At 35.7% G+C, this 25,642-nt stretch overlaps 1 protein-coding gene and 2 pseudogenes across 1 annotated transcript; 1 reads left to right on the top strand and 2 right to left on the bottom strand.

The window, feature by feature from the left end:
* Window positions 1–8,262: 8,262 nt before the first annotated feature.
* LOC125359847 lies at window positions 8,263–9,133 on the bottom strand (annotated as a pseudogene).
* A 964-nt stretch (window positions 9,134–10,097) lies between these two features.
* Window positions 10,098–10,717, top strand: LOC125359451 (annotated as a pseudogene).
* An 8,242-nt stretch (window positions 10,718–18,959) lies between these two features.
* LOC125359848 (olfactory receptor 14C36-like) lies at window positions 18,960–19,892 on the bottom strand. Its single transcript, XM_048357723.1, has one exon. It carries the CDS (start codon window positions 19,890–19,892, stop codon window positions 18,960–18,962), a length of 933 nt encoding a protein of 310 aa, XP_048213680.1.
* Between the last annotated feature and the right edge of the window lie 5,750 nt (window positions 19,893–25,642).

Raw genomic sequence — 25,642 nt, forward strand, 5'->3', positions numbered from 1 at the left:
TTACAATATTTGGTTCAAAATAAAGTTAAATGCTTATCTCATATACATCATGGCACATTTAAAATTATTCCACAGATTAAAGACCTATTTACAAGTAAGCATTTTTTCACTTTTTTGTGTGTTTGTCTTCCAAATCAAACCCAGGGTGGTAATATAATTGGAAGATACAAATCCCATGAGCTATAACTCCAGTGTAAGATTTACAAAACAGAAGTTGCCCTTTGGTGACTCATGCCTGTAATCCTAGCTACTCAGGATGCTGAGAACTGAGGATCTAACTGAGGCTCATAGTTCAAAACCAGCCTGGGCAAAAAAGTCTTTGAGACTCTTATTTCCAATAAACCACTCAGAAAAAGCTGGTAGTTTTGCTATGATTCAAGTAGTAGAACGCTAATCTTAAGCACAAACAGGCTCAGAGATAGTGCCCAGGCCCGGAATTCAAGCCCCAGGACCAGCAAAATAAATGAATGAATGAATAACATGCTGGAAAATAGTATAGATGAGTATAGATGAGAAATTTTAATTCTAAGAGAGGAAAAGTCTTCCATTAAAATATTAAATTCATGTTACTTAGCATCATGTATGCATTCATAGGGACATAGTTATTAGGCTCTTGTGATCCTCTGCTGTGACTAGCCTAAACCTGTGCTAATTATTCCCTATGAGGGAGACCATAGAGTCCATGTTTCTTTGAGTCTGGCTCACTTCACTTAGTATATATTTTTCCAAGTCCTTCCATTTCCTTATGAATGGGGCAATGTCATTCTTTCTGATAGACGAATAAAATGCTATTGTGTATAATGTACCACATTTTCCTGATCTATTTGCCTACTGAGGGGCATCTGGGTTGGTTCCATATTTTAGTTATGACAAATTGTGCTGCGATGAACATTGTTGTGCTGGCTTTAGTGTGTTCTTGTTTGTGGTCTTTTGGGTAGATGCCCAAAAGTGGGGCTGCTGGGTCATAGGGGAGCTCTATGTTTACCTTTCTGAAGAATCTCCATATGGCTTTCCAGAGTGGCTGAACCAGTTTACATTCCCACCAACAATGAAGTAAGGTTCCCTTTTGGCCACATCACCTCCAACTTTTGTTATTGTTAGTTTTCTTGATAAAGGATATTCTTACTGGGGTGAGGTGGAATCTCAATGTTGTTTTAGTTTGCATTTCTTTTATGGCCAGTGATGCAGAGCACATTTTCATATGTCTCTTGGTCATTCTCATTTCCTCATCAGAGAAGTCTCTTTTTAAGTCTTTAGTCCACTTGTTGAGGGGGCTGTTGGTTCTTTGCGGTTTTGTCTTAGAGGAATTTAATTTTTTTAGTTCTGCATATATTTTAGATATGATGCCTTTGTCCATTTTATGACCAGTAAAGATACTTTCTCCATCTGTGGGCTTTCTGTTTATCTTGCGAGCTATGTCCTTCACCCTGCAGAAGCTCTGCAATCCAATCTTTCTTTCTTGTCCAATCTTTCTTTGATTTGTAGCATGCTATGGAAACAATTGTTATATCACTGTTGTAATTACTTTAAACATGCCAAGTGAAACCGTAGCTTCTTTTGTTGATGATCCTCTTGTATCCCCTTCCTGTGGTTGTACCGGTGCTATCACTCTATCTCATCTGAGTACACTGGATACTGTATATAATGGTATTAGAACTAGGGAAGTGAAAGGGAATGTCAAAATGGAGAGACAACGGATAAAAAGACAAATGACTCCAAAAGCAATACTTTCAAAACCATTTGGTGTAAACCAATTGAACAACTCATGGGTGGAGAGGGGATGAGGGGAGGGGGGAGGGAGGAATGAGGGAGGAAGTAACAAACAGTACAAGAGGTTAGGATGTCCTGTAAAAAAATGAAGACAAGGGAAAATGATAAACTTAATGAGAAAAAAGTAAATTCAAATGTAACATAAACAAAATCAGTAATATTTACACACACAATATGTGGAGATTTATTTTGAAGCATGGCTTGTATGATTATGGAGGCTAAGAAGTCCTACAGCCTTACACTTGTTAACTGGAGACCCAGGAACTGAAGGCATGGCTCATGAAGAAGTCATCAGAATGGAGTGACTCATAATGGCAGGACTTGTCAAAATCTAGCTTATGGAGGCACTAGTCCAGCAAAACATTTGAGTGAGAATTGGAACACTGAGTTCAAGACTTAATACCTGCCTAAGACAAAACAAACAAGCCCTAGAGATCCAGAAAATTAACAAGACAACTTTCAGTACTAGTATTAGGATCTAGGAACCAGGAGAACTAATGGTGAATATCCCAGTCATAGGACTGAAGATGAAATAAAATGTCTCAGGTAAAACATTTAAGTAAGCAAATAGTGTTGACTTTCTTCCACTGCTTTTTATTTTATTAGTGGAAGACTCTAATTGCTATAGTCTCATTGCTTTTTATATCTTTTTAATATGTTTTTGGTTTAATTTTGAAAGGTAAACTGCACCTAGAAATCTATTTCTTCAAGATCCAGTTTATTTGAATGTAGATTTTTGAATATTCCCTCATGATCCTCTGGATTTCATTGATAATTGATATATTTCCCTGCCAATTTTACATCCCAGACATGTCAAGCAGTGATTGGTAGGGGGCTGGTGTCAGAGCAGAGATAGAGTTAAGAAAGTACTCTACCACTCTCAAAGGCCAGGCTCTGCCTTCATTATGGATTTCAGTGTCTGCTCTGGTTTATCCATGTTGTGACCTTTTTCCTTTATACTTTGACATGTAGTAGAGAGTGAGAGGAGAGTAGAACCTGACACAGGTTCTGTGCTCTAGTCAGAATTTCTTCTTTTTAGTGGCGCTGTGGCTCAAGTGGCAGAGTGCTAGCCTTGAGCAAAAGGAAGCCAGGGACAGTGCTCAGGCCCTGAGTCCAAGGCCCAGGACTGGCCGAAAAAAAAAAAAAAAAGAAAAAAAAAGAATTTCTTCTTTTTTTCAGGCAGAAAAGTTTATTTGGGGGAGAGCAAACTGCCAGCGGGTATGAGATGGAGGCATGGGGAGACAGAGGGGAAGGAAGAAGAGAAGAATAAAAGAAGAGGAAGAGGGAGGGAGGGAGAAAGGGAGAAAGAGACAGAGAGAGAATCTACTTTGTATCCTTTACGTTTTCTTTTTCCTGCCTTGGAATAGGGTTCCTGGTAATGCTGAGAGAGGAATGGCTTCAGTTACCCACAGATCCAAAGTCTTATGTTAACTTCTTAGTTGATTATCCAAAAGGTTTTTCAGGAATCAGATATACTGTGTCTTCATGTTGGGTTTGGCAGGCCAGCAACTCAGGGATAACACTAGCTATGGGGGAGTTTACGCATCACCTTAGACTTCTTGATACACTGTTGGTTGTTGGAGGAGCTTTAATCAACCTATTTAGCTAAGAGTTTTCTCTGGGAGCCAAGTATTTGTATCATTGTGATGAGTGGTCCTGTGCCTGTAGACTAGCCCTTAGGATTGGGAACTTTGTCCCAGTGACAAGCTTCCTTGTGGACAATTTTGCCTTGATTGGTGCAGCATGGGTAGTGGTCGGAAACTAACTTACACTCCATACAAGTCTTGACAGCCTGCATTTAGTCCTTCGTTGACAGGTAACCTGAACAGGTAGCTCTTTTTTGGAAATAGAAACATAAGAGGATAAAAACAACTTTAAAAACTTAAAATGAAAACTAGCTTTCTAGCTGAGGTGGTTAAATCATGGAGCTTATCTTTGTGGGAGTTTTAGCTATTTAAGAGGAAGCAAGATTTTCTGTTCATTTATTTTATACATTTAGAAGTCAGGGGCTGGGGATATGGCCTAGTGGCAAGAGAGCTTGCCTCGTATACATGAGGCCCTGGGTTCAATTGCCCAGCACCACATATACAGAAAATGGCCAGAAGTGGCGCTGTGGCTCAAGTGGCAGAGTGCTAGTCTTGAGCAAAAGGAAGCCAGGGACAGTGCTCAGGCCCTGAGTCCAAGGCCCAGGACTGGCCAAAAAAAAAAAAAAAAAAAAAAAAAAAGAAGTCAGTATTTTCTGATTCCTTTAGCTACTTTCTGTCTTTTTGCTTATGTCATCTGTTAGCTCATTATCTTCTTCATCTCTCTGGTTCCTGTAGGCACAGGGAAGTAGTCCTCTCAGTAGCCTACCATTTTTGTCTCCCTATCAAATGTAATGTTTGGATTAAACATGTTTGTCTGTAGAAACCTGATTAAATTACCATCTCTGAGTATTCAGCTGAAATACTAAAAGTGCTGTGATAATGCATTTTGTATGTGAAGACATGGTTTTGGGTTCCAGAAAGAAGATTATCAACAATGTTAATTATGTGCAGCCCTAGAATAAAATATGGTGAACTGATAATCTCCAGTACCTTTGAAAGTGCATTTTTGAAACTAAACTGTTTCATCTATAATTAGCTGAAGTGATACAATGCTAGAGTAGGTTGAGGTCCCAGTTCACTGCAACAGGAGTCCTTTTATACATTCCTGGCCTGTTTATGTGTTCATAAAGCAGGCTAGCATTCATTTATGATCACTCTTTGAAATTAGCCTCCTCTCAGTACAAACTTCATTAAGCTCTTAAGATGAGAACCAATGCCTGCACATCCTAGTGTGCCCTAGTGAATAAACACTTCATTGTAAGGAAAGATGTGTGTTCTGTTTACCGCTGATACTCGCTTTGTGCTCCAGTATTATATAGAAGATAATTTGTAGGCATAGAGTAAATTATGGCTTTTCTTATTTGTCATTAATAAATGATGGGAAGATTTCATTTTAGGTGTAATCAAGTGGAATGAGTTTGCATTCTGTTGAGGATAATGCTAAAACCAGCACAAGCCAAGACAGAAAAGGGGGGAAATGTTACCTGTAGCAGGTGAGTAAAAGTAGTATCCTTCTTCAACAAATGAAGTATAGAAATTTTATTTGAAAAGTATGCACATGTTTATAAAGGAAAGTACACAGGAGTATATATATTCCTGAGTATGCCTCACATGAGGTGCGTATACTGGAAGAACATTTTAAGGTCATAAGAAGAAGATTACATACAAACATTTGGTCAAGCTTAGCTCAAGATCATCAAGGACAAATTTAAAGGTTATAGTTGGTAGGAATGACTCTGGTAATACTTACTTCTTTCACATTTTTTTTTTTGGCCAGTCCTGGGCCTTGGACTCAGGGCCTGAGCACTGTCCCTGGCTTCTTCCCGCTCAAGGCTAGCACTCTGCCACTTGAGCCACAGCGCCGCTTCTGGCCGTTTTCTGTATATGTGGTGCTGGGGAATCAAACCTAGGGCCTCGTGTATCCGAGGCAGGCACTCTTGCCACTAGGCTATATCCCCAGCCCTTTCACATATTTTTAAGTAAAAATAAAAGCTAAGCAACATTGAAGTACATTAACACAAGAATTTGTCCATTAAGATACCTGCCTTATTTATCAGCTAATGAAGTCAATCCCAAATATTTTATACTTTAATTTTGACAATTTTAAGAATAAAGTCCTCCTCCCTTTTCTTTGGTTTGAACTCAAGGCCTCTATGCACACTTGGTCAGCAGTGTTGCTGGCAACTCTTTACCTGATGGCTATTTATTATAGGCTTTTGCTTTATGTCTGAGATGACCTGCAATGAAATCCTCCTATAATTTCTCCTCTACATTGCTGAAATGACAAGTGCATAGTACTATACCCAGACCTCTAGCATTGGTCAAAGTGAAGTCTGATGAACTTTTGGCCCTGCTGCTCCTCAAATCACCTGAATTCTGCCTGGCTAAGTGACTAAGGTTACAGACTTCATACATCATGAATGGTAGTAGCAGCAGCAGCAGCAGCAACAGCACTAGTATTTTTCCAGGTTTAGGGCTTGAACACTGGACCTGGGGACATTCCTTGAGTAGTGTTGCTCAAGGTTAGCGTTCTATGACTTGAGCTACAGTTCCACTTCTGTCCCAGGCTAGCTTGTTAACTACAATTTGCAGATTTCAGTCTCCTAAGTAGCTGGCTTGGCTATAATGTTTTAATCTATTTCTTCCTAGTTAGAGGAATGAAACTCTCCTGATGTTAGGGTGTGATACATCTTAGAATCACCAGGACAGTCTAACAAGATACCTTGGCTATTTGGGTTTTCACTTTTTCTCAGTTGTCTTGTCAAGAAATTCTTGTGGATATTTTTTATAGCCATAAACAATAAATAAAAATCTGTAAAATTTGTATTTTAAATTCATAAACCTCAGAAATATAGAATTAAGTCATAAGGAATATGGTCCAAAATGGTTAAACAAATAGGCTTTCAGGATTTTTTTTAAAAAGGATACTTATTTTTGCATTGTATAATTTCATTGTATTCAATGTGATTTGAATGTTTATTTGAGATGCAAAGTAATAAAAATACTTCTAAGATTAAAGCTCTATGACCATAGCAATGTATATATGATCACATAAAATAATCCTAAGTGAAAGGAGCTACAAGATTTGGAAATAAGTGGTTTATCTTTGATGTTGTTATTTCCAATGTACCCTATGAAATTATGCCTTTTTCCTTTTTCTTTCTTCCCCATGCTTTTACCCTTGTTCTCACAGTAACTGACTTTGGTACACTGGGTATTGTATGCACATTTACTGGAACTAGAACACCAGATGAAGGGGAACACCAGATGAAGGGTAAAATGTGAGCCAGTGCAACAGCAATACTTACAAGACAATTTTCTCTAAACCAACTACATCTCAGGGGAGTGGGGGAGGAGGGTAGGTGGGAGAAAAAGAAGGATGAGGTGAAAGTTGATAAGAAATTTACTCACTGCCTCATATAAGCAACTGTAACCCTTCTGTACATTACTCTGACAATGAAAAAATACAATTAGAAAGCTCTATGATCAAACAGAACATCTAAGAGAACTACCAAAAGTCTCAATTGCTTTTCGTTTCTTTGCAAAACATATAGTATCATTCCTTCTGATAAATGAGTAGAATTCCGTTATGTAGATATACCAAATTTTCTTGATCCATTTGTCCACTGAGGGGCATCTGGGTTGTTTATATATATTGGCTATAATAATGCTGCAATGAACATAGTTGTGTTGGTCACTTTACTATGGCATTGTTTGTATTCTATGGGAACATAATCCCAGGGGTGGGATTGCTGGATTATAAGCATGATCTATATCTAGTCTTTTGAGGAACCTCCATACTACTTTCCAGAGTGGTTGAATAAGTTTACATTCCCACCCACAGCTCAGTTGTTCTTATGCATTATATCCAGATTCATTTATAACATTATGTGGAACATACACTAAAAAATTAATTAGTGAACAACAAACCTAGCAGGTTGAGAAATAAAAATAGAAAATAGCTTATCCAATTGAGATGATTGAGTAATGAACAAAATTCAGCTACCAAGAGTTAAAATGTTTATTTAATAAAATCTAATAATTTATATATTCTTTACTGTTAGAGGGGATTCTAAAATCATGGATTCTGAAAATTATGTTTCATATAATTGGTATCAAATCAATAAAAAAACTGTGATGTATTAGGCAAACAATTTTATTCGAGAGCACAAGGTATTAGTGGAACTAATGTCCATGTAATTAGTGAAATTAATCCATATATTTGTTGAATATAATACCCACATCTAACCCAAAGTTAATTGTTGAAATAGACTGTTATCCTCAAAAAATGGTAGATAATTGTAGCATCATGAAAATAAATTTTTCTGTAACCATTGCTTTCTCTTTTTTTTAAAAAAAATTTCTAAATATCTTCTATTTTATTCATTTATATTTATTTATTTATTTTTATTCAGAAGCCAAATCATTATGTACAAGAAATTCCTCATTCCTCAATACATTAAAAGAGATCTATCAAAAGCCAAAGGAAGAGAAGCAAGTTAAGACAAGCTGACACTAGTTAATCATAATACAGAAAAAGCAAAACTATAAAGGATCCTAAGCACATTTTGGTTCTGAAAGAATCCAAATAATATTTCAGCACCTTGGTTTGAAATATCCATTTTAACTGGGCTGAAGTGGAATCTTTTTATTTATCTTTTCTTTAAACCAAAGGACAAGCTCTTACTATATAGCCTTCACTCACCTGATGAAACTCATTTCTCTTACTTCACCTACTTAAGGGTTGATGTTAAAGACATCAAATGCCTTGCCAAACTGAAATGAATCTTAAGTATTTTCTTGATTCCTAAGCTTGAAGAGATGGACTTTGTTTACTTGTTTTCTTGACATAATGGATATTAAACTCTGTAATTTGTAGATTCTATACATGTGTTTTACCACTGAGCTACATTTTCATCCTTTCTGAATGCAAATATCTAGATAAGAGTTTCTTTACAGCTTGTTTTACTTGTTTATACCTAAGACTATAGATAATAGGATTCACAAATGGAGCGACTATTGTGTAAAATGCAGAAAGAATCATATCTTGAATTGTGTCAGAAGATGATGGAAGCTTTAGATATACAACAGCAGCAGTACTGATGAAGACAGACACTACAATTATATGAGGGACACAGGTGGAAAATGTCTTTCCTTGTTCTCTGGATAAATAATTTGAACACAGTTGAAAATATGTGAATATATGACAGACCCATAAAAGCATTGCAGGCACCACAAAAAATCAAAAGGAAATAAGATGTACAATATCATTAATGAAGGTATCTGACCACGACAACCTCAGAAGAGAGGAGATATCAAAGAAGAACTGATGGACCACATTGGACTGACAGAAGGACAGCTTGAATGTGTTGGCAGTATGCACAGTTGAATAGATGATACCACTGAGTAGGGAACCCAGTGTAGTCTGAACACAGAATTTGCAGCTCGTGATGACAGGGTAGTGAAGAGGCTGACAGATGGTAATGATGGTGAGAAACATCCCCTCCACATATGACTCTGTTGTCTGTTATGGCATTGATACAGGCATTTGGCACAGTGACAGAAATGTAGCACATGTCTAAAATGGAAAGATTCCTTAGGAAGAAGTACATTGGAGTTTGCAGGTTGTGGTCAATAATTGTGACTGAGATGATAAGATTCCCTAATAGAGTAGCAAAGTACATTAAGAAAAATAACATGAAGTAACAGAATCATAAATTCTAGCTGTCTGGAAATCCCATGAGGATAAATTCAGTTACCATAGTAGAATTGGCCATTTACTGAATGTGTTGTTTGGCTGAGAGAAATTAATAGAGAAAGAAAGCACAAAATCAGTTAATGTAATCACCTTATGTATACTTCATGACACTTCTTTTTTCTATGTTAGGTAGTCAATTTTTCTGTGCAAGAAAGGTCAATTACTTTGACTGTATATTATTATACCAAGATTAGACAACTATGATCTCTATGCCAGCTGTGTGGGCATGACCTACAATGACTCTTAATCTGCCTCTTTATACAGAATGAAAATCTGTATTTCTTATGCAAATTTGAGCCTCTCATTGCTCACTTTTTCTCCTTAATAAACAATACTGACTGTATGTTCTTATAACATTACAAAGGTTAATCGCTTGCATTCTGATTTCTACTATCACTCACTGTTATTTGTAACTATAAAGCTATTAATTCACAATATAATTAATTCATTGTGATTGTTATATAGAAAAAATAGAGTCATTAAAGTATTTATTTGTCTCTATGATAGTAAATAATGCTAGAGTTAAGAGTCTCCTTGAAGCAAGTAAACTTTCCGGTAAGAATGAATGTTTTCCTTCAAACCAAGACTGACTTTTCTCCCTTTTAAACTTTCCACATTCTACAACTTGCTCTCATTCCACTGCACTCCTCCACAACACTGCACTCCTCCACAACACTCTCATTACTGTCAACCATAGACCACAATCCCTCCTGGTTTCACAGTCTTTTCCATCTATGGTATTTTCCTAAGAACACCGAGAGCCTCTTTGTTATTCATATTTATTTAATATGGACTTAAATTGTACTTTTTATCATAATGCTTTTACTTAGTACTGTTTACCACCATGCAGTTTTAGATTTCTTCTCTCTGAAAAACTAGATATAGGATCGCCAGCGAGATCCCAAGGCCCGGCCCGGGCCGTCCCCGCCCCGGGCCACTCCCCCCTCCTTCCCCCCCCCCCCCCCCCCCCCGTCCCCCCAGCCATGATCAAGGTGATCCTCATTTTCAACAACCACAGCAAGCCACAGCTCTCCAAGTTCTACCAGCCCTACAGTGAAGACACCCAGCAGCAGATCATCAGGGAGACCTTCCACCTGGTATCCAATAGAGATGAGAACTTCTGCAATTTCCTGGAAGGAAATTGTTAATTGGAGGCTCTGACAACAAGCTGATATACAGACACTATGCAACCGCTCTATTTTGTCTTCTGTGTGGATTTCTCAGAAAGTGAACTTGGCATTTTAGATCTCATTCAGGTGTTTGTGGAGACATTAGACAAATGTTTTGAGAATGTCCGTGAACTGGACTTAATATTCCATGTAGACAAGGTTCACAATATTCTTGCAGATATGGTGATGGGGGGAATGGTGTTGGAGACCAACATGAATGAGATTGTCACGCAGATCAATGCACAGAATAAACTAGAGAAGTCTGAGGCTGGCTTGGCAGGCGCTCCAGCCCGTGCTGTATCAGCTGTAAAGAATATGAATCTTCCTGAGATCCCAAGAAATATTAACATTGGTGATATCAGTATAAAAGTGCCAAACCTGCCCTCTTTTAAATAAAATACTAAAAAGACCACTCCCAGGTAAAAGCCCAGGGGGAAAAAAGTCATCTAAGTTTACCATGCAGTTGTTTACCAAAAATAGAGGAAGCAAGTCTTAACTTTTGCTCTTTGATTTAAGTCAAGGTACTGTATAGAAGTTGTGTAAAATCAGTATGGAAGCTCATTGTTGCTTTTCTTGCTCAGTGATTTGAAAGAAAGTGGACAGCATAGCTCGTGTGTGTGTTTTCTTTCTTTAGAAAAAACTGCATTCCTATGCCCACCTAAGGCATGCCCGTATGTATTACAGTGTTTCCAAAAGTGAAATACTACTTTAATTATATACAACCCAGAATGTTGGTGTTTTGTATGGATCACAGGTAGAGCATTCTCTAATTCTTTCTACCGTTTGTCACAATTGTTATTTAAAGAACCAAGTATGTATTGTGCAGGGCTAGATATCTGGCAGGAGGTAAGTGTGAGCGACCCGCACAGGAACATAAGCCAGGAGGACAAGCTTGAAGCAGGTCTCGTTTATTGTTGTGCAGATCAGAAATTATATAGCCCCCAGCAACCCCCACCTCCTGAGTCCTCCCCGGCCAATCACCTAGCAGGGAGTTGATGTAAGGCATTAGTGGAGGGCACCGATTGGTCCCCCAGTGGAGTGTGGGGAGCATGGACAGATCGTGGCCAGCAAGCCGGGCAGACGTGCCTGTGGGTACGTCTCCAAGAGCAGGAAGTGTTCTTCTACTGCTACTCCAGCTCACTCAGCCAGACCTGACCAGCTCTACCCACAGTATTGCATGAAAATATTATGACCTTTTCCTCCTAGTTTAAATAAACTCCAAGATAATTGGAAAAAAAAACTAGATATAGTCCTGCATATATGCTCATTTCATATATTTTTGGTTATTTTTCATCATAATCATTTAAAAGGATGTGCTATCCTCATACTCTAAAATGAAATGTTTTCTCATGTTCATTATAATATATTGAAAAGTTCTTATGAATTAAGTCCAGTGATAAAATTAACTATAAGATTACACTGAAATTTCACCTACAAATAGGTACTCACTCCTGATACTTTATGGTCTTAACCTGATGAACAGACCTTTGCTTGCCTTTTCTAGCTCTCCAAATCAAGGTCTAAAAAATAGTTATAATAAATCTGTCTATAGAAATATTTGAATATCTTCCATGAACAGTCTGATAATATTCTAAGATGTTGACAAGAGGTATTCACATTCAATGTTATATAACCCTGTGAATAGCAGTAGCAAAACCTCTTGGGAAGAGTGGCTTGGGAAAGAATCCTTACCAGGTTGTGAGAATGGCAAGCAGGCACTGGCAGGCAATGAGTTCCAGAGTATGGATGATAAGATCTACTTCAAATGACACAAGGACAGAGAGCTTTTCTTTAATATTTGTGTAGATAATTATAAAAACTGATTAAAATATGAGACAAAATTAATGTATTATACGTATATATTTAAAAATATTTCTAATTTTACCTAGTTAACTAAGATATGTACATAAATCAAATAGATAAAAATTCCAATAATGAACTGTAAGAACTATTTATTAATATATCCAGTTTATTTTCTTTTTATATTTTATTTTATTTATATATTTTATTTACATACTTAGTAGAATTTGAACTCAGGGCCTTTGAGCTAGCTAATTTGGTGCTCTACTCTTTGAACCATGTTTCCTGCTTATGTGTAGTTTAATAAAATTTTCTCATACGTGTAAAGTTAACCATCTTATTTATTTATTTAATATATTTTATTTTCTTTAATTGGTTTTACACAGGGTTTATATTTTATTGTCAGTTCATCAGTATACTATATCATCATCACCTTTTCTATACTTCTCTCCACTCATTCCCTCAATTTTCATAGTTTCCTAGAAAACAAATAGAATATTATGACTGAATTATTTCTAGCCTTTTTTCTTCATTTTCTATCTCCTCCCCTTGACCTACCTTACAATACTCCATAAGTTCCACTATACTAGAATTTATTTTTTTGGACTGCAAGTTTTTTCAGAGTAGTTGTATCATTGGAATTCTCCCCAAACATTTACCATACCTTGATTAATAACTTTGTATACACATATATATGATCCTTAGTATGTTTACATATATTTTATATGTTATATTTAATTACACATATGAGACACCATGTGTTTGTTGTCTCTATGGGGCTTATTCTTTTAATGTCTATCCATTTCTTCACAAATGATGTAATTTTTCACATTCTTCTTGATACATTTGTCCACTGAGCTACTTCTGATGTGTTTATATACCAGAGTAGAGAAGCAAAGAACATGATGGTACCGATGGCTTTATTACATCCTAGTTTTCAATCTTTTAGATAAATGTCCAAATATGGTATTGCTGAATAAGCATTAGAATAAGTATAGAATACTGTTGAACTTAAATTGTGCAATAGGGTATTATTATGAAACTATTTTCAAAAGACTAAGAAAATTAAAAAATATATGTATTTGAACAAAATTAAAATAGCTACATATCAGTACAGACTACTTTATTAAACAGCACAGGTCTTCACAAATCTATCCTTTGAAATCTCTGGCATTATCTTCTTGCAGGAGAACCTACACATATATGAGAGTTGGTAGAATAGATCATGGCCAAGCAGTGCCTTGTAATAGACCTTTTGGTTCCAGATATGGTGATCATAATCTAATTTTTTTCTATTTATTTTTTTTTTGTTTTGGTGCCATTTCTGGGATTTGAGCTCAGGTCTTAGGCTGTTGTTATTTTCCAATCAAGTTTGGCACTGTGCCACTGCGCCATATCTGGGTTTTTGTTGGCTACTTGAAAACAAGAGTCTCATTATTTTTGCTTGGTCTGATTGAACTGGGATCTTTATATCTCAACCTCCTGTGTTCACAGGAACAAGACACTGACACCTAGAATTTGATCATATACTAATTCTGTCAGAATTGAAGAACAGAAGAGGTAATAAAGCTGGATACTAGATGGTTTTCCAAAGAAATCAATGCAGGCTGAAGCCTTTCCAAAAGAAAAAGACAGATTTGGATTTAGTGATTAATTTGAAAATGCATTTAAAATAACCATTATCAGGAAAACTAGTAATAACAAATATTGCTGGGAATGTGGTCAAAAGGGAAACCTATTACACTGTTGGTGGGAAGGTAAAGTTGTTTACCCATTCTGGAAAACAGTTCATTAAAAGACTGAACATAGAGCATCCTTATTACCCAGCAATCCCACTCCTGGACCACAAACCACACCACATTAAAGCCACCAGCACAACCATGTTCATTGTGGTATTCTTTTCCATGTCAAAGATAAGGAATCATCCCAGATATCACTCAGTGGATGAATGTACCAAGAAAATGCAGTATATATACACAATAAAATTCTACCCATCCATCATAAATAATTGTACCGTAAATAAAGAAATCTAAAGACTTGGAAAACATTGTATTAAGTGAAGAAAGCCAGAGCCAAAGAAACAGGATGCATGCTACATGTTTTCCCTCACTTGTGGTAACCGAAATGTTTCTATAACCTAAAATGTGCCTATAAATCTATGAAAAAAACATTCAAATATATATGTACATATATGCATATATGTACATAATACACACACACAGGAACATATAATTTATATAGGACTGTAGACATTTAAACAGTGAGACCAAAGAAGGATATGTATAGGAGTAGTTGACAAAAATTCAATAGCTATGTGCTTAAGTTCATATGAAATAATGTGCTATGAAGTCAACTTCAAGAAAAGGTAACAAGAGATATTTTAGTTGCCATTGTTGCTGTTTTTGTTTTATTTTCTCTTTATCTTGTTTGTTTGTATTTTGGAGGGTAAAAGAGGGCATAGGAATAGTGGAACAGGGTGAATAAATACAACAGTAGTACTCACTACACTTTGTAACAAATGAACATCTTGTAGGTGGAGATGAGAAGAAAACTCTGAGAAAGGGACAGAAAGGGAGGCATGGTTCAAAAAGAATTTTACTCATTAATCTGTACTTGATTCATAAAACTCTAACCCCTCTGTCTTCCACTCTCCAATAATAATAATAAATAAAATAATTGAGAGTAAAAACCTAAGAAGTAAAAAGTAATTTCAGAAGAGACAAACCATAGTCAAACCATAGCAGCTACCCTGTAAAATAGTAAAGGGTCTTTTATCCCATTCTTGCATCCCATATATAGCTTCTGATTAACAATAGTTCAACTAATAATTTTATGATAGTGAAACCAAACTCCAAGTTTCAAACTTTGATCTGTTTTGTGTGCAGTGGTAAGTGATCCAATATTCTCTCGTGATTCCAGATGGTAGCATCAAGATGCACCTGGCAGTCAGCCTTGTAATAGTGATGCAGACAACTCATACTCCATGATATATTGTATTGTTAAGGTTTTTTGAATATTGTGTTTTCATATCTCATAACATCAACAAAATGCCTAGATATATGTATATGTGAGATCCTTAATTCTTTGTTAAATAAAACAATCTTTGAGCATGAAAAAAAAGAAAATTTCTTTTTAAATGTACAGTTCAACTCTAGTCATGTTGGTTTCACCCAGTAAGTATAGTAGTGTTTAACTTGAACTCCATAATTAACGATTGCAAATAGTTCCTGCTTTTACCCTTCCATATTCTTCTTTCTATGAACTGAGAATAAACATTGTAATTTGATCCCTTCATTTACTGGGGACTAAACAAATGTACATGGTTTATACTAAATATGTGGTCTAGATCAGTTAGCTCACTCTAATGTGTAAAATTTACATTCCCCAAATTATTTAAGAATCTTCAAGAAATATTAGACAGTGGAAATGTGGAGTTATTATATCTTATAAATACCAATAAGAACATAGAATTTCTGAATTAGCAAATTTTTTTAATTCAAAACAAAGGAAATTTTTAACGTGTTGCTAGACGTCGATGTCAATTATGTCTCATTGTGTGACTGACCAAGCCATTAAGTGAATGGAGCTTATAGGCTGAAGAAAATGTTGTGCTAGACTATGTCAGCACTATAAACATTTTCCTTCTATTCTGCAGGTATAATAATAAAATACAGAAATAAAAATTATGGAATGCTTTTATATTATTATACTAAATACTGATGTAAAATGCAGAAATTAAAAAATAATAATTTATTGCCTAAATAGATTCCTGAATGGCTACTTTGTTCATTCTTGCTGTTTCCTCAGAAATAAAATTATATTTATTTGTTGTATCAAAAATTTGAGCCAGGTGCCTGTGCCTCATGCCTATAATTGTAGCTACTAGGGGGCTTTTATCTGAGAATAGCAGTTCAAAGCCAGCTTGGGCAGGAATATCCAAAACACTCTAATCTTCAGTTCACCACCAAAAAGCCAGAAATGGAGCTATTCCTCAAGTATTAGAGCTCAAGAAAAGTTCAGGAAATCCCATAGTGACCTGAGTTCAGTCCCCAGTAACTGACACACATACACACACACATAAAAAAAAGAACTGTATCCCTTCCTTATCATCATGTCTGTCCCCAATGCCCAGGGAGTAGCCTTTATTGTTCCTAGGCATGACTTTTGTTACTTTAATACTGATAAAGAAAAGGAGAAAACAAACAAACTGCTTCAGCATTTTAGTAATATATATCATTTACTTTCTAAAAGTGTTCTCATAAGTCACTGCTACATTCACTGCCATGCCATGCTTCACAACAATGTTTTTCTTAAAATACCGCCCAATCTCTTCTCTCTTAATCTGACTATTTCATGGTTCTCCTAATTAAAATGTAAAACACAAATATGATTGCTTAATACATACCCACTTCAGGTTTACGAGAGTTAGTGAATCTTTAGGAGAATTAAATTTGCATAACCTATGGTAAGGATCAGATAAAAACTAGATATAAAGTCCAAATTTCCTTTCAAGAAAAACAAACTTGATGAGGGAGAAATTTAGAGTTATTTTGTCATGGCGATGCTTTCCACAAGTAAGAAGAGAATTGAGGTTATAGATAATTCAAAAGAGGAAAGCAGCTGCTTTTGAAAATATACAAGCTTTGAGGCATCTTTCCTCCACTCTAATTATTGCCTCTGGAACATTGGAAAGAAGGGAAATGGATATATACTTTGTGGTCACATATGCTTTAGCCATAAGCAAAAGAGAAAACAGATGAACATTTGTGTAGAGGCATCTGCACAGTAGTGATAACAATAGCCAAAAATTGGAAAGAATAAAAATACCTATTAAATAATGAATGCAAAAAATGGCTTTTTTTAATTCATTGAAATAAAATGTCTGAATTGATTTAAAATACCAGTTTTAAATTCTGAGCTCCATTCTCTAAGTTCTTGGCATATTTCATAGTAAACAACACATGCTAAATCAAAGAAAAGCTCTAAAGCATGCATCTATCTTGATAAATTGAAAATATTGGACATATTCTGCATTGAGGAATAAAGCTATACAAATCATATCCATTTTAGGATCGAAAATATTCTAACTTTTAGGTGATATCTATTTACATATAACATAGCTCATTGTGGTATTTCATGTAAATGATTGAGGTGTAACTAATAGCTTAGGAGGACACTAGGAATTTATCTAATAGCCAAAAATACATTTCTGCTGGTAATTTTGAGACAGGATCTGTCTTCTTCTTATTTGAAGATACTTAGATAAACAGGGACTCTATACTGTACTCTTAATTCTTTTTGTTTGTGTTGTTGTCACAATAGCTAATTTTTTTATTATCAAACTGAATTACAGAGAGGTTACAGTTTCATACATTAGGCATTCTATACATTTCTTGTACTATTTGTTACCTCATCCCTCATTCCCCCCTCCTCCCTCCCCCTTTCCCTCCCCTCCCATGAGTTGTTCAGTTCATTTACACCAAACAGTTTTGCAAGTATTGCTTTTGTAGTTGTTTGTCTTTTTTTACCCTGTGTCTCTCTATTTTGGTATTCCCTTCCAATTTCCTAGTTCTAACACCAGTATACCCGGTTTCCAATATACTCAGATAAGATACAGAGATAGTGTAGGTACAATCACAGGAAGGTGATACAGGAAGATCATCAATAATAGAGGCTACAGTTACATATGGCACGTTGAAAGTAGTTACAACTGTGATATAACAATCGTTTCCATAACATGGAGTTCTTTTCCCTTAGCATTATCTTATGTGTTTATAAGAGTATAGCTATTGGGCTCCTGTGACCCTCTGCTGTGACTTGCCTAAACCTGTGCTAATTATTCCCTATAAGGGAGACCATAGAGTCCATGTTTCTTTGGGTCTGGCTCACTTCACTTAGTATAATTTTTTCCAAGTCCTTCCATTTCCTTACAAATGGGGCAATGTCATTCTTTCTGATAGAGGCATAAAATTCCATTGTGTATATGTACCACATTTTCCTGACCCATTCTTCTACTGAGGGGCATCTGGGTTGGTTCCAGATTCTAGACAATAGCTAATTTTTAAGAGCTGTTAGGAAGCTGATATATCTTCTTGAAATCATAAAATATAGTTACAATAATAAAGTAGAGCTATTTAGGAGGGTGAGATCTGGGGATCATGGTTTGAAATCAATTGGGGCAGGAAAGTCTGTGAAACTCTTCTCTCAAATTAATCAGTAACAGTCTACAAATAGAGTTATGGCTTAAGTGGTAGGGAGCCAGCTTTGGACAAAAAAAGCTAAAAGGACAATATCCAAATCATGAGTTCCCGCCCCAGTAGTGGTACAAAAAATGTAAAACTTGTAAATATTCTCATTGGAAAAATTGACATTTCAATTATATTTCAGCCACTCGTAGTACAAAACTAATTGAAAAACTTTTACAGAAAGCAATAGTTTAGAATAACTAACTGAGTCAAACACTTCTGTAATCCTGTGAATTCTTGCTTAGAAAGTAAAAGCAAGAAAACAATATGGATAATTATGTTTGCTTTGGAAAATTCATATGGTCTAATATATATGGGCACAAACTGTGTTTACCTTTGTCCCTAGCCTACTCAGAAAGAAAGTCTTATTTATGCTTGGCCCGACAAGATATGTCCTTGAACTCCTAATTTGCCAATGTATTTACTGAATAATAAACAACTATTAACAATAATAAATAAACATAAGTAATATAAATAGATTTTTACAAAAATATCTGGACTCTATGTAGGCTAGATCTAAATATTGATGGAAAACATAAAATATTTTATGAGACTGATTACTTAGATATTAGACAGTATAATTTAGAAAATCTAGACAGGAATATTTTATAGTTGTGTAAATATATCTTCATTACTTTCCATGATGTAATTGTCTCAATATCACTTTCTTCACAGCTTCTTTTACCTGCTTATTCCTAAGGCTGTAGATAATAGGATTTGAGAATGGTGGTACTATAGTATAAAAGATTGAAAGGATGATGTCCTGGATTGTTTCAGAGGTTAAGGAAGGCCTTAGGTAGACAGAGGAGATGGAACTGAGGAAGAGAGTTACCACAAGGATGTGAGGTGTACAGGTAGAAAAGGCCTTTCCTTGTTCTCTGGTTCGTAATTTGAACACAGTAGAAAAAATTTGAATGTATGACAATGCCATGAAGACAAAACAGCTACCTCCAACCCCCAGGACAGACAGAAGCAGCAATAGCTTATTGCTGAAGGTGTCTGAGCAGGACAGCCTCAGCAGAGAAGGGATGTCACAGAAGAACTGAGGGACCACATTGGACTGACAGAAGGACAGCCGTAATGTGTTGCCAGTGTGTACAGCTGCATAGATGAGACCACTGAGTACTGAAGCCAGAGTGCTCTGAACACAGAACTTGTGGTTCATGCGGATAGGATAGTAAAGGGGCTGACAAATGGCCACATAGCGGTCCCGAGCCATGATAGTCAGAAACAGAATTTCCACATAAGCACAATAAATGACCAGAAAAATCTGCGATGTACAGCCAGCCACAGAGATGACCCTGTTGCCAGTGAAAGAGTTGAAGCAGGCATTGGGAACAGTGAGGGAAATGTAGCACATGTCCAAAATAGATAGATTTCTGAGAAAGAAATACATGGGTGTGTGCAGGTTCTGATCAATGGTGGTGACAGTGATGATGATCAGATTCCCTAACAGAGTGGCCAGGTACATCATGAGGAATGACACAGAGAGCAGGATCCTGAGCCTCCAGTCCTCCCCAAAGCTCATGAGGAGGAAACAGGTCACCATGCTGGAATTGGCCATCTATTGATAACGCTGGTTTTCTGGAAAGACAGACATAGAGGAAAGGCAATATAAAAATAACATTATCTGAAATATTTTTCTTAAGAATGTTTGCTTCTGTTTCATCTTATCTCCCATGATGTAGGAAAGGTCCATTTTTGGGTCTTTGATTTCCTCAACCTCTTTGGGGGAAGGCATGATTCCAAGAGAAGAGGAAGCCATTCTCCAGTCCAGTTGTGTGGACGTGACCACAGGGCTCTAGCTCATTTCTTCCCATTAGATCCAATGAGATGTTATTTATATTAATAAGCATTAGAGTTAGATAGCAATGAATATTTCACTTAGGAAAATAAATCTAAGCAGTTCATATCTTAGAATTTGGACAACACATTCAAGTTAGATATTGATACACAGAAGAGGTAAAATCCTTTGAATGTGTCAGTGAATCATCAAAAACTATGGTTTTTTCATTGTTATTCTGGAGAAGTTCTGGATTGAGATAAGGGCTTCTGAATTTTTGTAACATTTAACATTCTTTAAATGTAATTGTGAGGTTGTTTGGGTAACACTCTGACTGCCATTTTTAAGATGTGCATAAGAAAAATCTTTTGATTTTCAAAATAATAGTTCTACAAAGACTACAGGAAAATGAAAACAGGTATTCACTAAAGCTTATTTGTCGTTGTCTAATTGAAACAAATATTAGTAGAGCAATAGTGAAAAATATGTATGTAAAAATAGTTGGAAAATTATGTATGTTACTCTGAGATGAAATATTAAATTTTCTATCAATATTCTGCAAATAATTACTGTGTTTATTTTTTTATTTTTTGCCAGTCCTGGGCCTTGGACTCAGGGCCTGAGCACTGTCACTGGCTTCTTTTTGTTCAAGGCTAGCACTCTGCCACTTGAGCCACAGCACCACTTCTGGCTATTTTCTGTATATGTGGTGCTGGGGAATCAAACCCAGGGCTTCATGTATGGGAGGCAAGCACTCTTGCCACTAGGCCATATCTCCAGCTCCTACTGTGTTCTTTTGAACAGCCTAGATTTAGATAGTTGAACTGCATGTTTTTATGATAAAGACATTACCAATCTTTATATTGGACATTTTTTGCAATTGTGTGCATTGTTTCCTATATAACTATTATTATTCTTAACAAATTCTTTCTTTCCTACCTATGCTTTACATTTCATTATCTTGTATTAAATCACCCACTGTTCCTTAATTGAGATAGTAGTCATCCATTACTGTCACCATTTTAATAACAAAAATAAATCTTATATTTTCATAAATATTGTTGTTTAATTGGGAAATATTGTTCTAATATTTAAATATTATGTTGAACATAAACAATCTACTTAAGAAGAAAGTGTCCAGAGAGTAAGTAAATGTTTCCATTTTTAAGGGAAACATTTTCAGCCTTCCCGTTTTCTGAATCTTATACTGTTGATACCTAGCTCTATGCTACCTCTCTTAATACACTCACTTCCATGATTCCATTCATGTTTCTAGCAGATTATCTAAGATTATGAAGTCACTTCCACTGTTTTGCTCTCTTTATTTTTACTCCCAGTTTTTACTGGGACAATTTTAATGTCCTTTATCTTAAAAAGCAATAGTTGCCTTTGCCTTCCTGATGATTTCCATACCTTTATTCTTTCCTGCTACATCCTTTATAACAATTTTAACAGGGGACACACACATATGCACACACATTCACACATACAATCACACAAATGCACAAGTTTTTTTCTTTTTTTTTTCTTTTTCTGTAACTAACAGCAAAACTTAGGAAAACAGCTATCTGTGGTTAAATTTTCTGACAGGCCTAAATGATTTCATCTTCTACCATAACTGATTGACCAATAACAACTTTTTGTCTTGTATTTATTTACAAATGACTAACTCTACAAGGGACATTTTCCGCAAAGTCATAATTAATATTGTATATGTTTTGGAATAATTAATCATGTTCTCTGTGATGGGTCACATTCTAATTTATTTACTCTTGCCTCACAGTTCTATTTTAAGTAATATGATTGTACTCTCAGTATGGAAATTCTAGAAGTACAAGGAAAACACTGAAAGTAGTAATGTTTTGATTTGGTGAGGAAAACATATAATACACTATACACAAATGCATATAAATATGAGATATGCAGGCAATAATACATAGTGAGAAATTCAATATAGTATAACTGAAGATATTTCACTATTTTGAAAAATTGAAATATGTAACATTGTTGGATGTAGATACACACTATCAGAAGGAGGAATTTTATTCTCTTTACACTACATTACACTTCTTATTGCACTGATATTGGACGCCTAGCTTTACAATCACTATAAAATCATTGTTGAGCTATATCCTCATGCCCCCCAATTTCTTGTCCCTTTTACAGAACTTAGTAAATTAAATAGGTAATTCTAATAAACTGGCATTACTATTATTAGAGTGAACCAATTATAACTCAGAAAACTTTTAATATGACTTTCTTTTTTATTTATTAGAATCTTAGAAGAATTTTAGAATATGTTGCCTTAAAACAAAGTCACATATAAAAATTATTAAAATATATAAATGATAGCTAATTCATAGTTATCATAATGACACAAACAAGTAATTGTATTATTAATCCAGGTTGCTTTTAAATAAAAATATACAGTTCACTTATATTTTAAAAATTGACTACCTCCCTCCTTGTAGCGGATATTTCACGTAGGCACCATTGTATCCTGTCCTGAATTTTGGTATTTTAAGTAAAAATATATATACTTTATAGATATTGAAACTAATTATTTAGATATGAATTTACAACATATACTGTTCTAAATTGACATGTTGTCATGGAAAACTATTAACCAAAACTATGCTAAAATTATACAAGTCAATGAGTACATACCAATAATATCTTTCTACCTAGTGATTGATCTATTTACCCACCACAATACTTTCATGAATAACTACTTCTCTGCCTATCTATTAGGCATTTATCACCTCTTCTATATGCGGTTTGTGGCTGATAAGCCAATGTCCACTTTTAACTTTCTGAAAATTATCTAGATTCTTGTACATTTTCCAAATACAGAGATCCATCACGTATTGTGAGAGTTACATTCTGCTGAGACAGGTGAAAACCCATGAAGTAGCACCAGTAGTCATCCATCATAGGAGTCCTTGGAGCATAACTCCCACAATATTTCTATTGCTTTTATCTGTCAGATGTGAATCCACTTCCATGTCAGATATCACTATGGTGGCATTGAAAATTACTGCAACAATCATATTAAAGAGAATAAATTCTTGTGCTCTATTGTCTTTTTAAGAAATACCTGTTTCTTAATTTAGCTGACTTTCCTGAAATTGTTGTTATTAAAAAGTAAACTTCAGCATTGCATTTATAATCTAACTGCAAGTACTTATTCTTGAATATTTCATGGTCTTACATGAGAGAAAATGTTAGAGTTTTTCTTATTACCTTCTCCAAATCAACTCTGAAAACAATTTAAACAAATTTTACCACACAGAAGGGCTTGGAAATATCTTCGGAGAAACAAAGAACCATTCTTACATTGTATAAAGATGTCATGTATGTCCAGTTTTATATTCATATTCCCATTTATCTCCACCAAAGCCCTGGGGACCTCCATCCTCTCCATTCAGGGACAACAGTATTCCTGAGGGTAACTTTTCAAAGATAATCATTTCCAGAACACAGGTGAGAAAATCGAGGTTTTTTGAATATTTTTACCTGTAGAAGTCTATAAGTAGTTTTAAAGTCAAGACTTAAAAAATTTAGGGGTAATATTAATTCAGTCCTCTGATGGTCTATCAAATGTGTGTGTGTCTATGTGGAATTTAGAGACAAACAACTTTTATTCTGATGAAGTCAGATAACTACTTTCATGAAGTAATAGTAAGTTTATAAACACCAAAGACAAATATTTATATCGAATAAAAAACAAACTCCCATCAGAGAATAATTCAATATATGGCAGTTCCACTGCTGAGGAGTAAAAGACACAAAACACCAATTTGTTTTGAAATAACATTTTGAAAATAACATAATGAGAAAATTCCCCAAACTCTTTCTACAATGCCAACATTAGCTTTATGTGAAAATCACACAAGTGCATAAAATGATTAAAAGACAGTCTAGCATTCACAATGAATAAAAATGATTTTTTCACAAAATATTAATAAGAAGGGCTCAACTATATATTAAAAATTGCAAACAAAAAAGTGTTTACCATCATCAAGTTTGTTTTGTCATAGGGATATAAGGATGGCTTGACATATACAAATTAATATGGATATATTCTATATGATCATTTCTTGGACACAGAAAAATAATTTAACAAATTTTCCCATTTTCCCATTTTATTTTTGAGACAAGGTCTCACGATATAAGCCAAGCTAATCTGGACATTGCTATGTATGTAGTTCTTCTTGCTCTCTGAGTATGATCTACTTGCCTCAACATTCTGATGGTAAAAATGAAAGACATGTACCAACACCCCTGGCATATATTTTCCTATTAAGGTCTCCCTCTGGGAGACCTTACAGATACATCACTTGATGTCTAAGGCAGATCAATTACACAGAAGACTAAAAGACATTCATTTAAACTAATCAAGATGGTACCAAATCAATTTCTTTCAGATGATGTGATTTTTTAAAGACATACTAATTAAAGACCCTAGAAAGAAACTGTTAATGCTAAACAGTTTGATTAAAGACACAGTGTACAAAAATGAATGAACTGAATAGTAAGAGTATTTGGAAACAATACAAGGAAGCTATGCAAAAATTAAAAATATTTTGTTTACAATATTTGAAAACTCATGGGAATAAAATCTAAACAAGGTAAAGACTTCTATAGTGAACACTATGAAATATTGATAAAAGTGAACATACATGTAAAGATCTTCCAGGTAAAATGCTGAATAAATTAATAATATCAAAATAGCCATATTTCCCCTAAAACCTATAAGATCAATCAATTAAATACCTATTAGAATTTCAGTGGCTGGCTGGGAAGATGGCAGAGGAGCAGCAGAGCCCAAGCTGACCTCCCTCCGAAATCGCAGTTTTACCACTCCAGGGAAACTTACTCCTAGAAAGGCAGCCCAAGTAAGTTATAACAGTACAGGGATTCTGACCAGGGAGGAAAATTGACTTTGCTGGGCTGAAAGCACAGATTTGAGCTCCGGGTGGCATCCCACCACTACGGCAGTGCCGGAGCTGGCACAGTGCCCTGAACTCTGTGCACATAAAGCACACAGCAGCAATGAGGAAGAAATCCTCCAGATGGCGGGAGACAGATGCGGATAGCAGGCTCTAAACAGACAGGATGAAATGGCAGAGAACGTGTGAGTACCGCACAAAAGACATTCTCACTCACACCTATAGAGCAGCTTCTGGAACATAGTCTTCCTCCACTGCAAGAGCAAAGCGCCATCTTCGACACTGGCATAGGGTTAGACAAGACTGGAACTAAAGTAGGCCTGGGGAAAGTGAGGACAAAGGAGCCATCTCTGAAAAGGGCAAGAGGGACCAACCAGTGAGAACCAGCTCCACCCAGGAAAACAACCCCTGCCCAGGAGGTGGGCAAGTCCCGGGCCATGGCTCACAAACTCAGGTGAACTCAGCCAGAGGTGCCCTGCCCTGCCCACTGGAATTTCTAAATTAAAATAGAAAGTGGCGAGCAGCTACCAGCAGCATGCAACAACCAGACGAGAGAATAAACAGTTCCCTAGACAGATA

This window comes from Perognathus longimembris, chromosome 11 (genome assembly GCF_023159225.1).
Source record: "Perognathus longimembris pacificus isolate PPM17 chromosome 11, ASM2315922v1, whole genome shotgun sequence".
In the NCBI taxonomy this organism is placed as follows: Eukaryota; Metazoa; Chordata; class Mammalia; order Rodentia; family Heteromyidae; genus Perognathus; species Perognathus longimembris.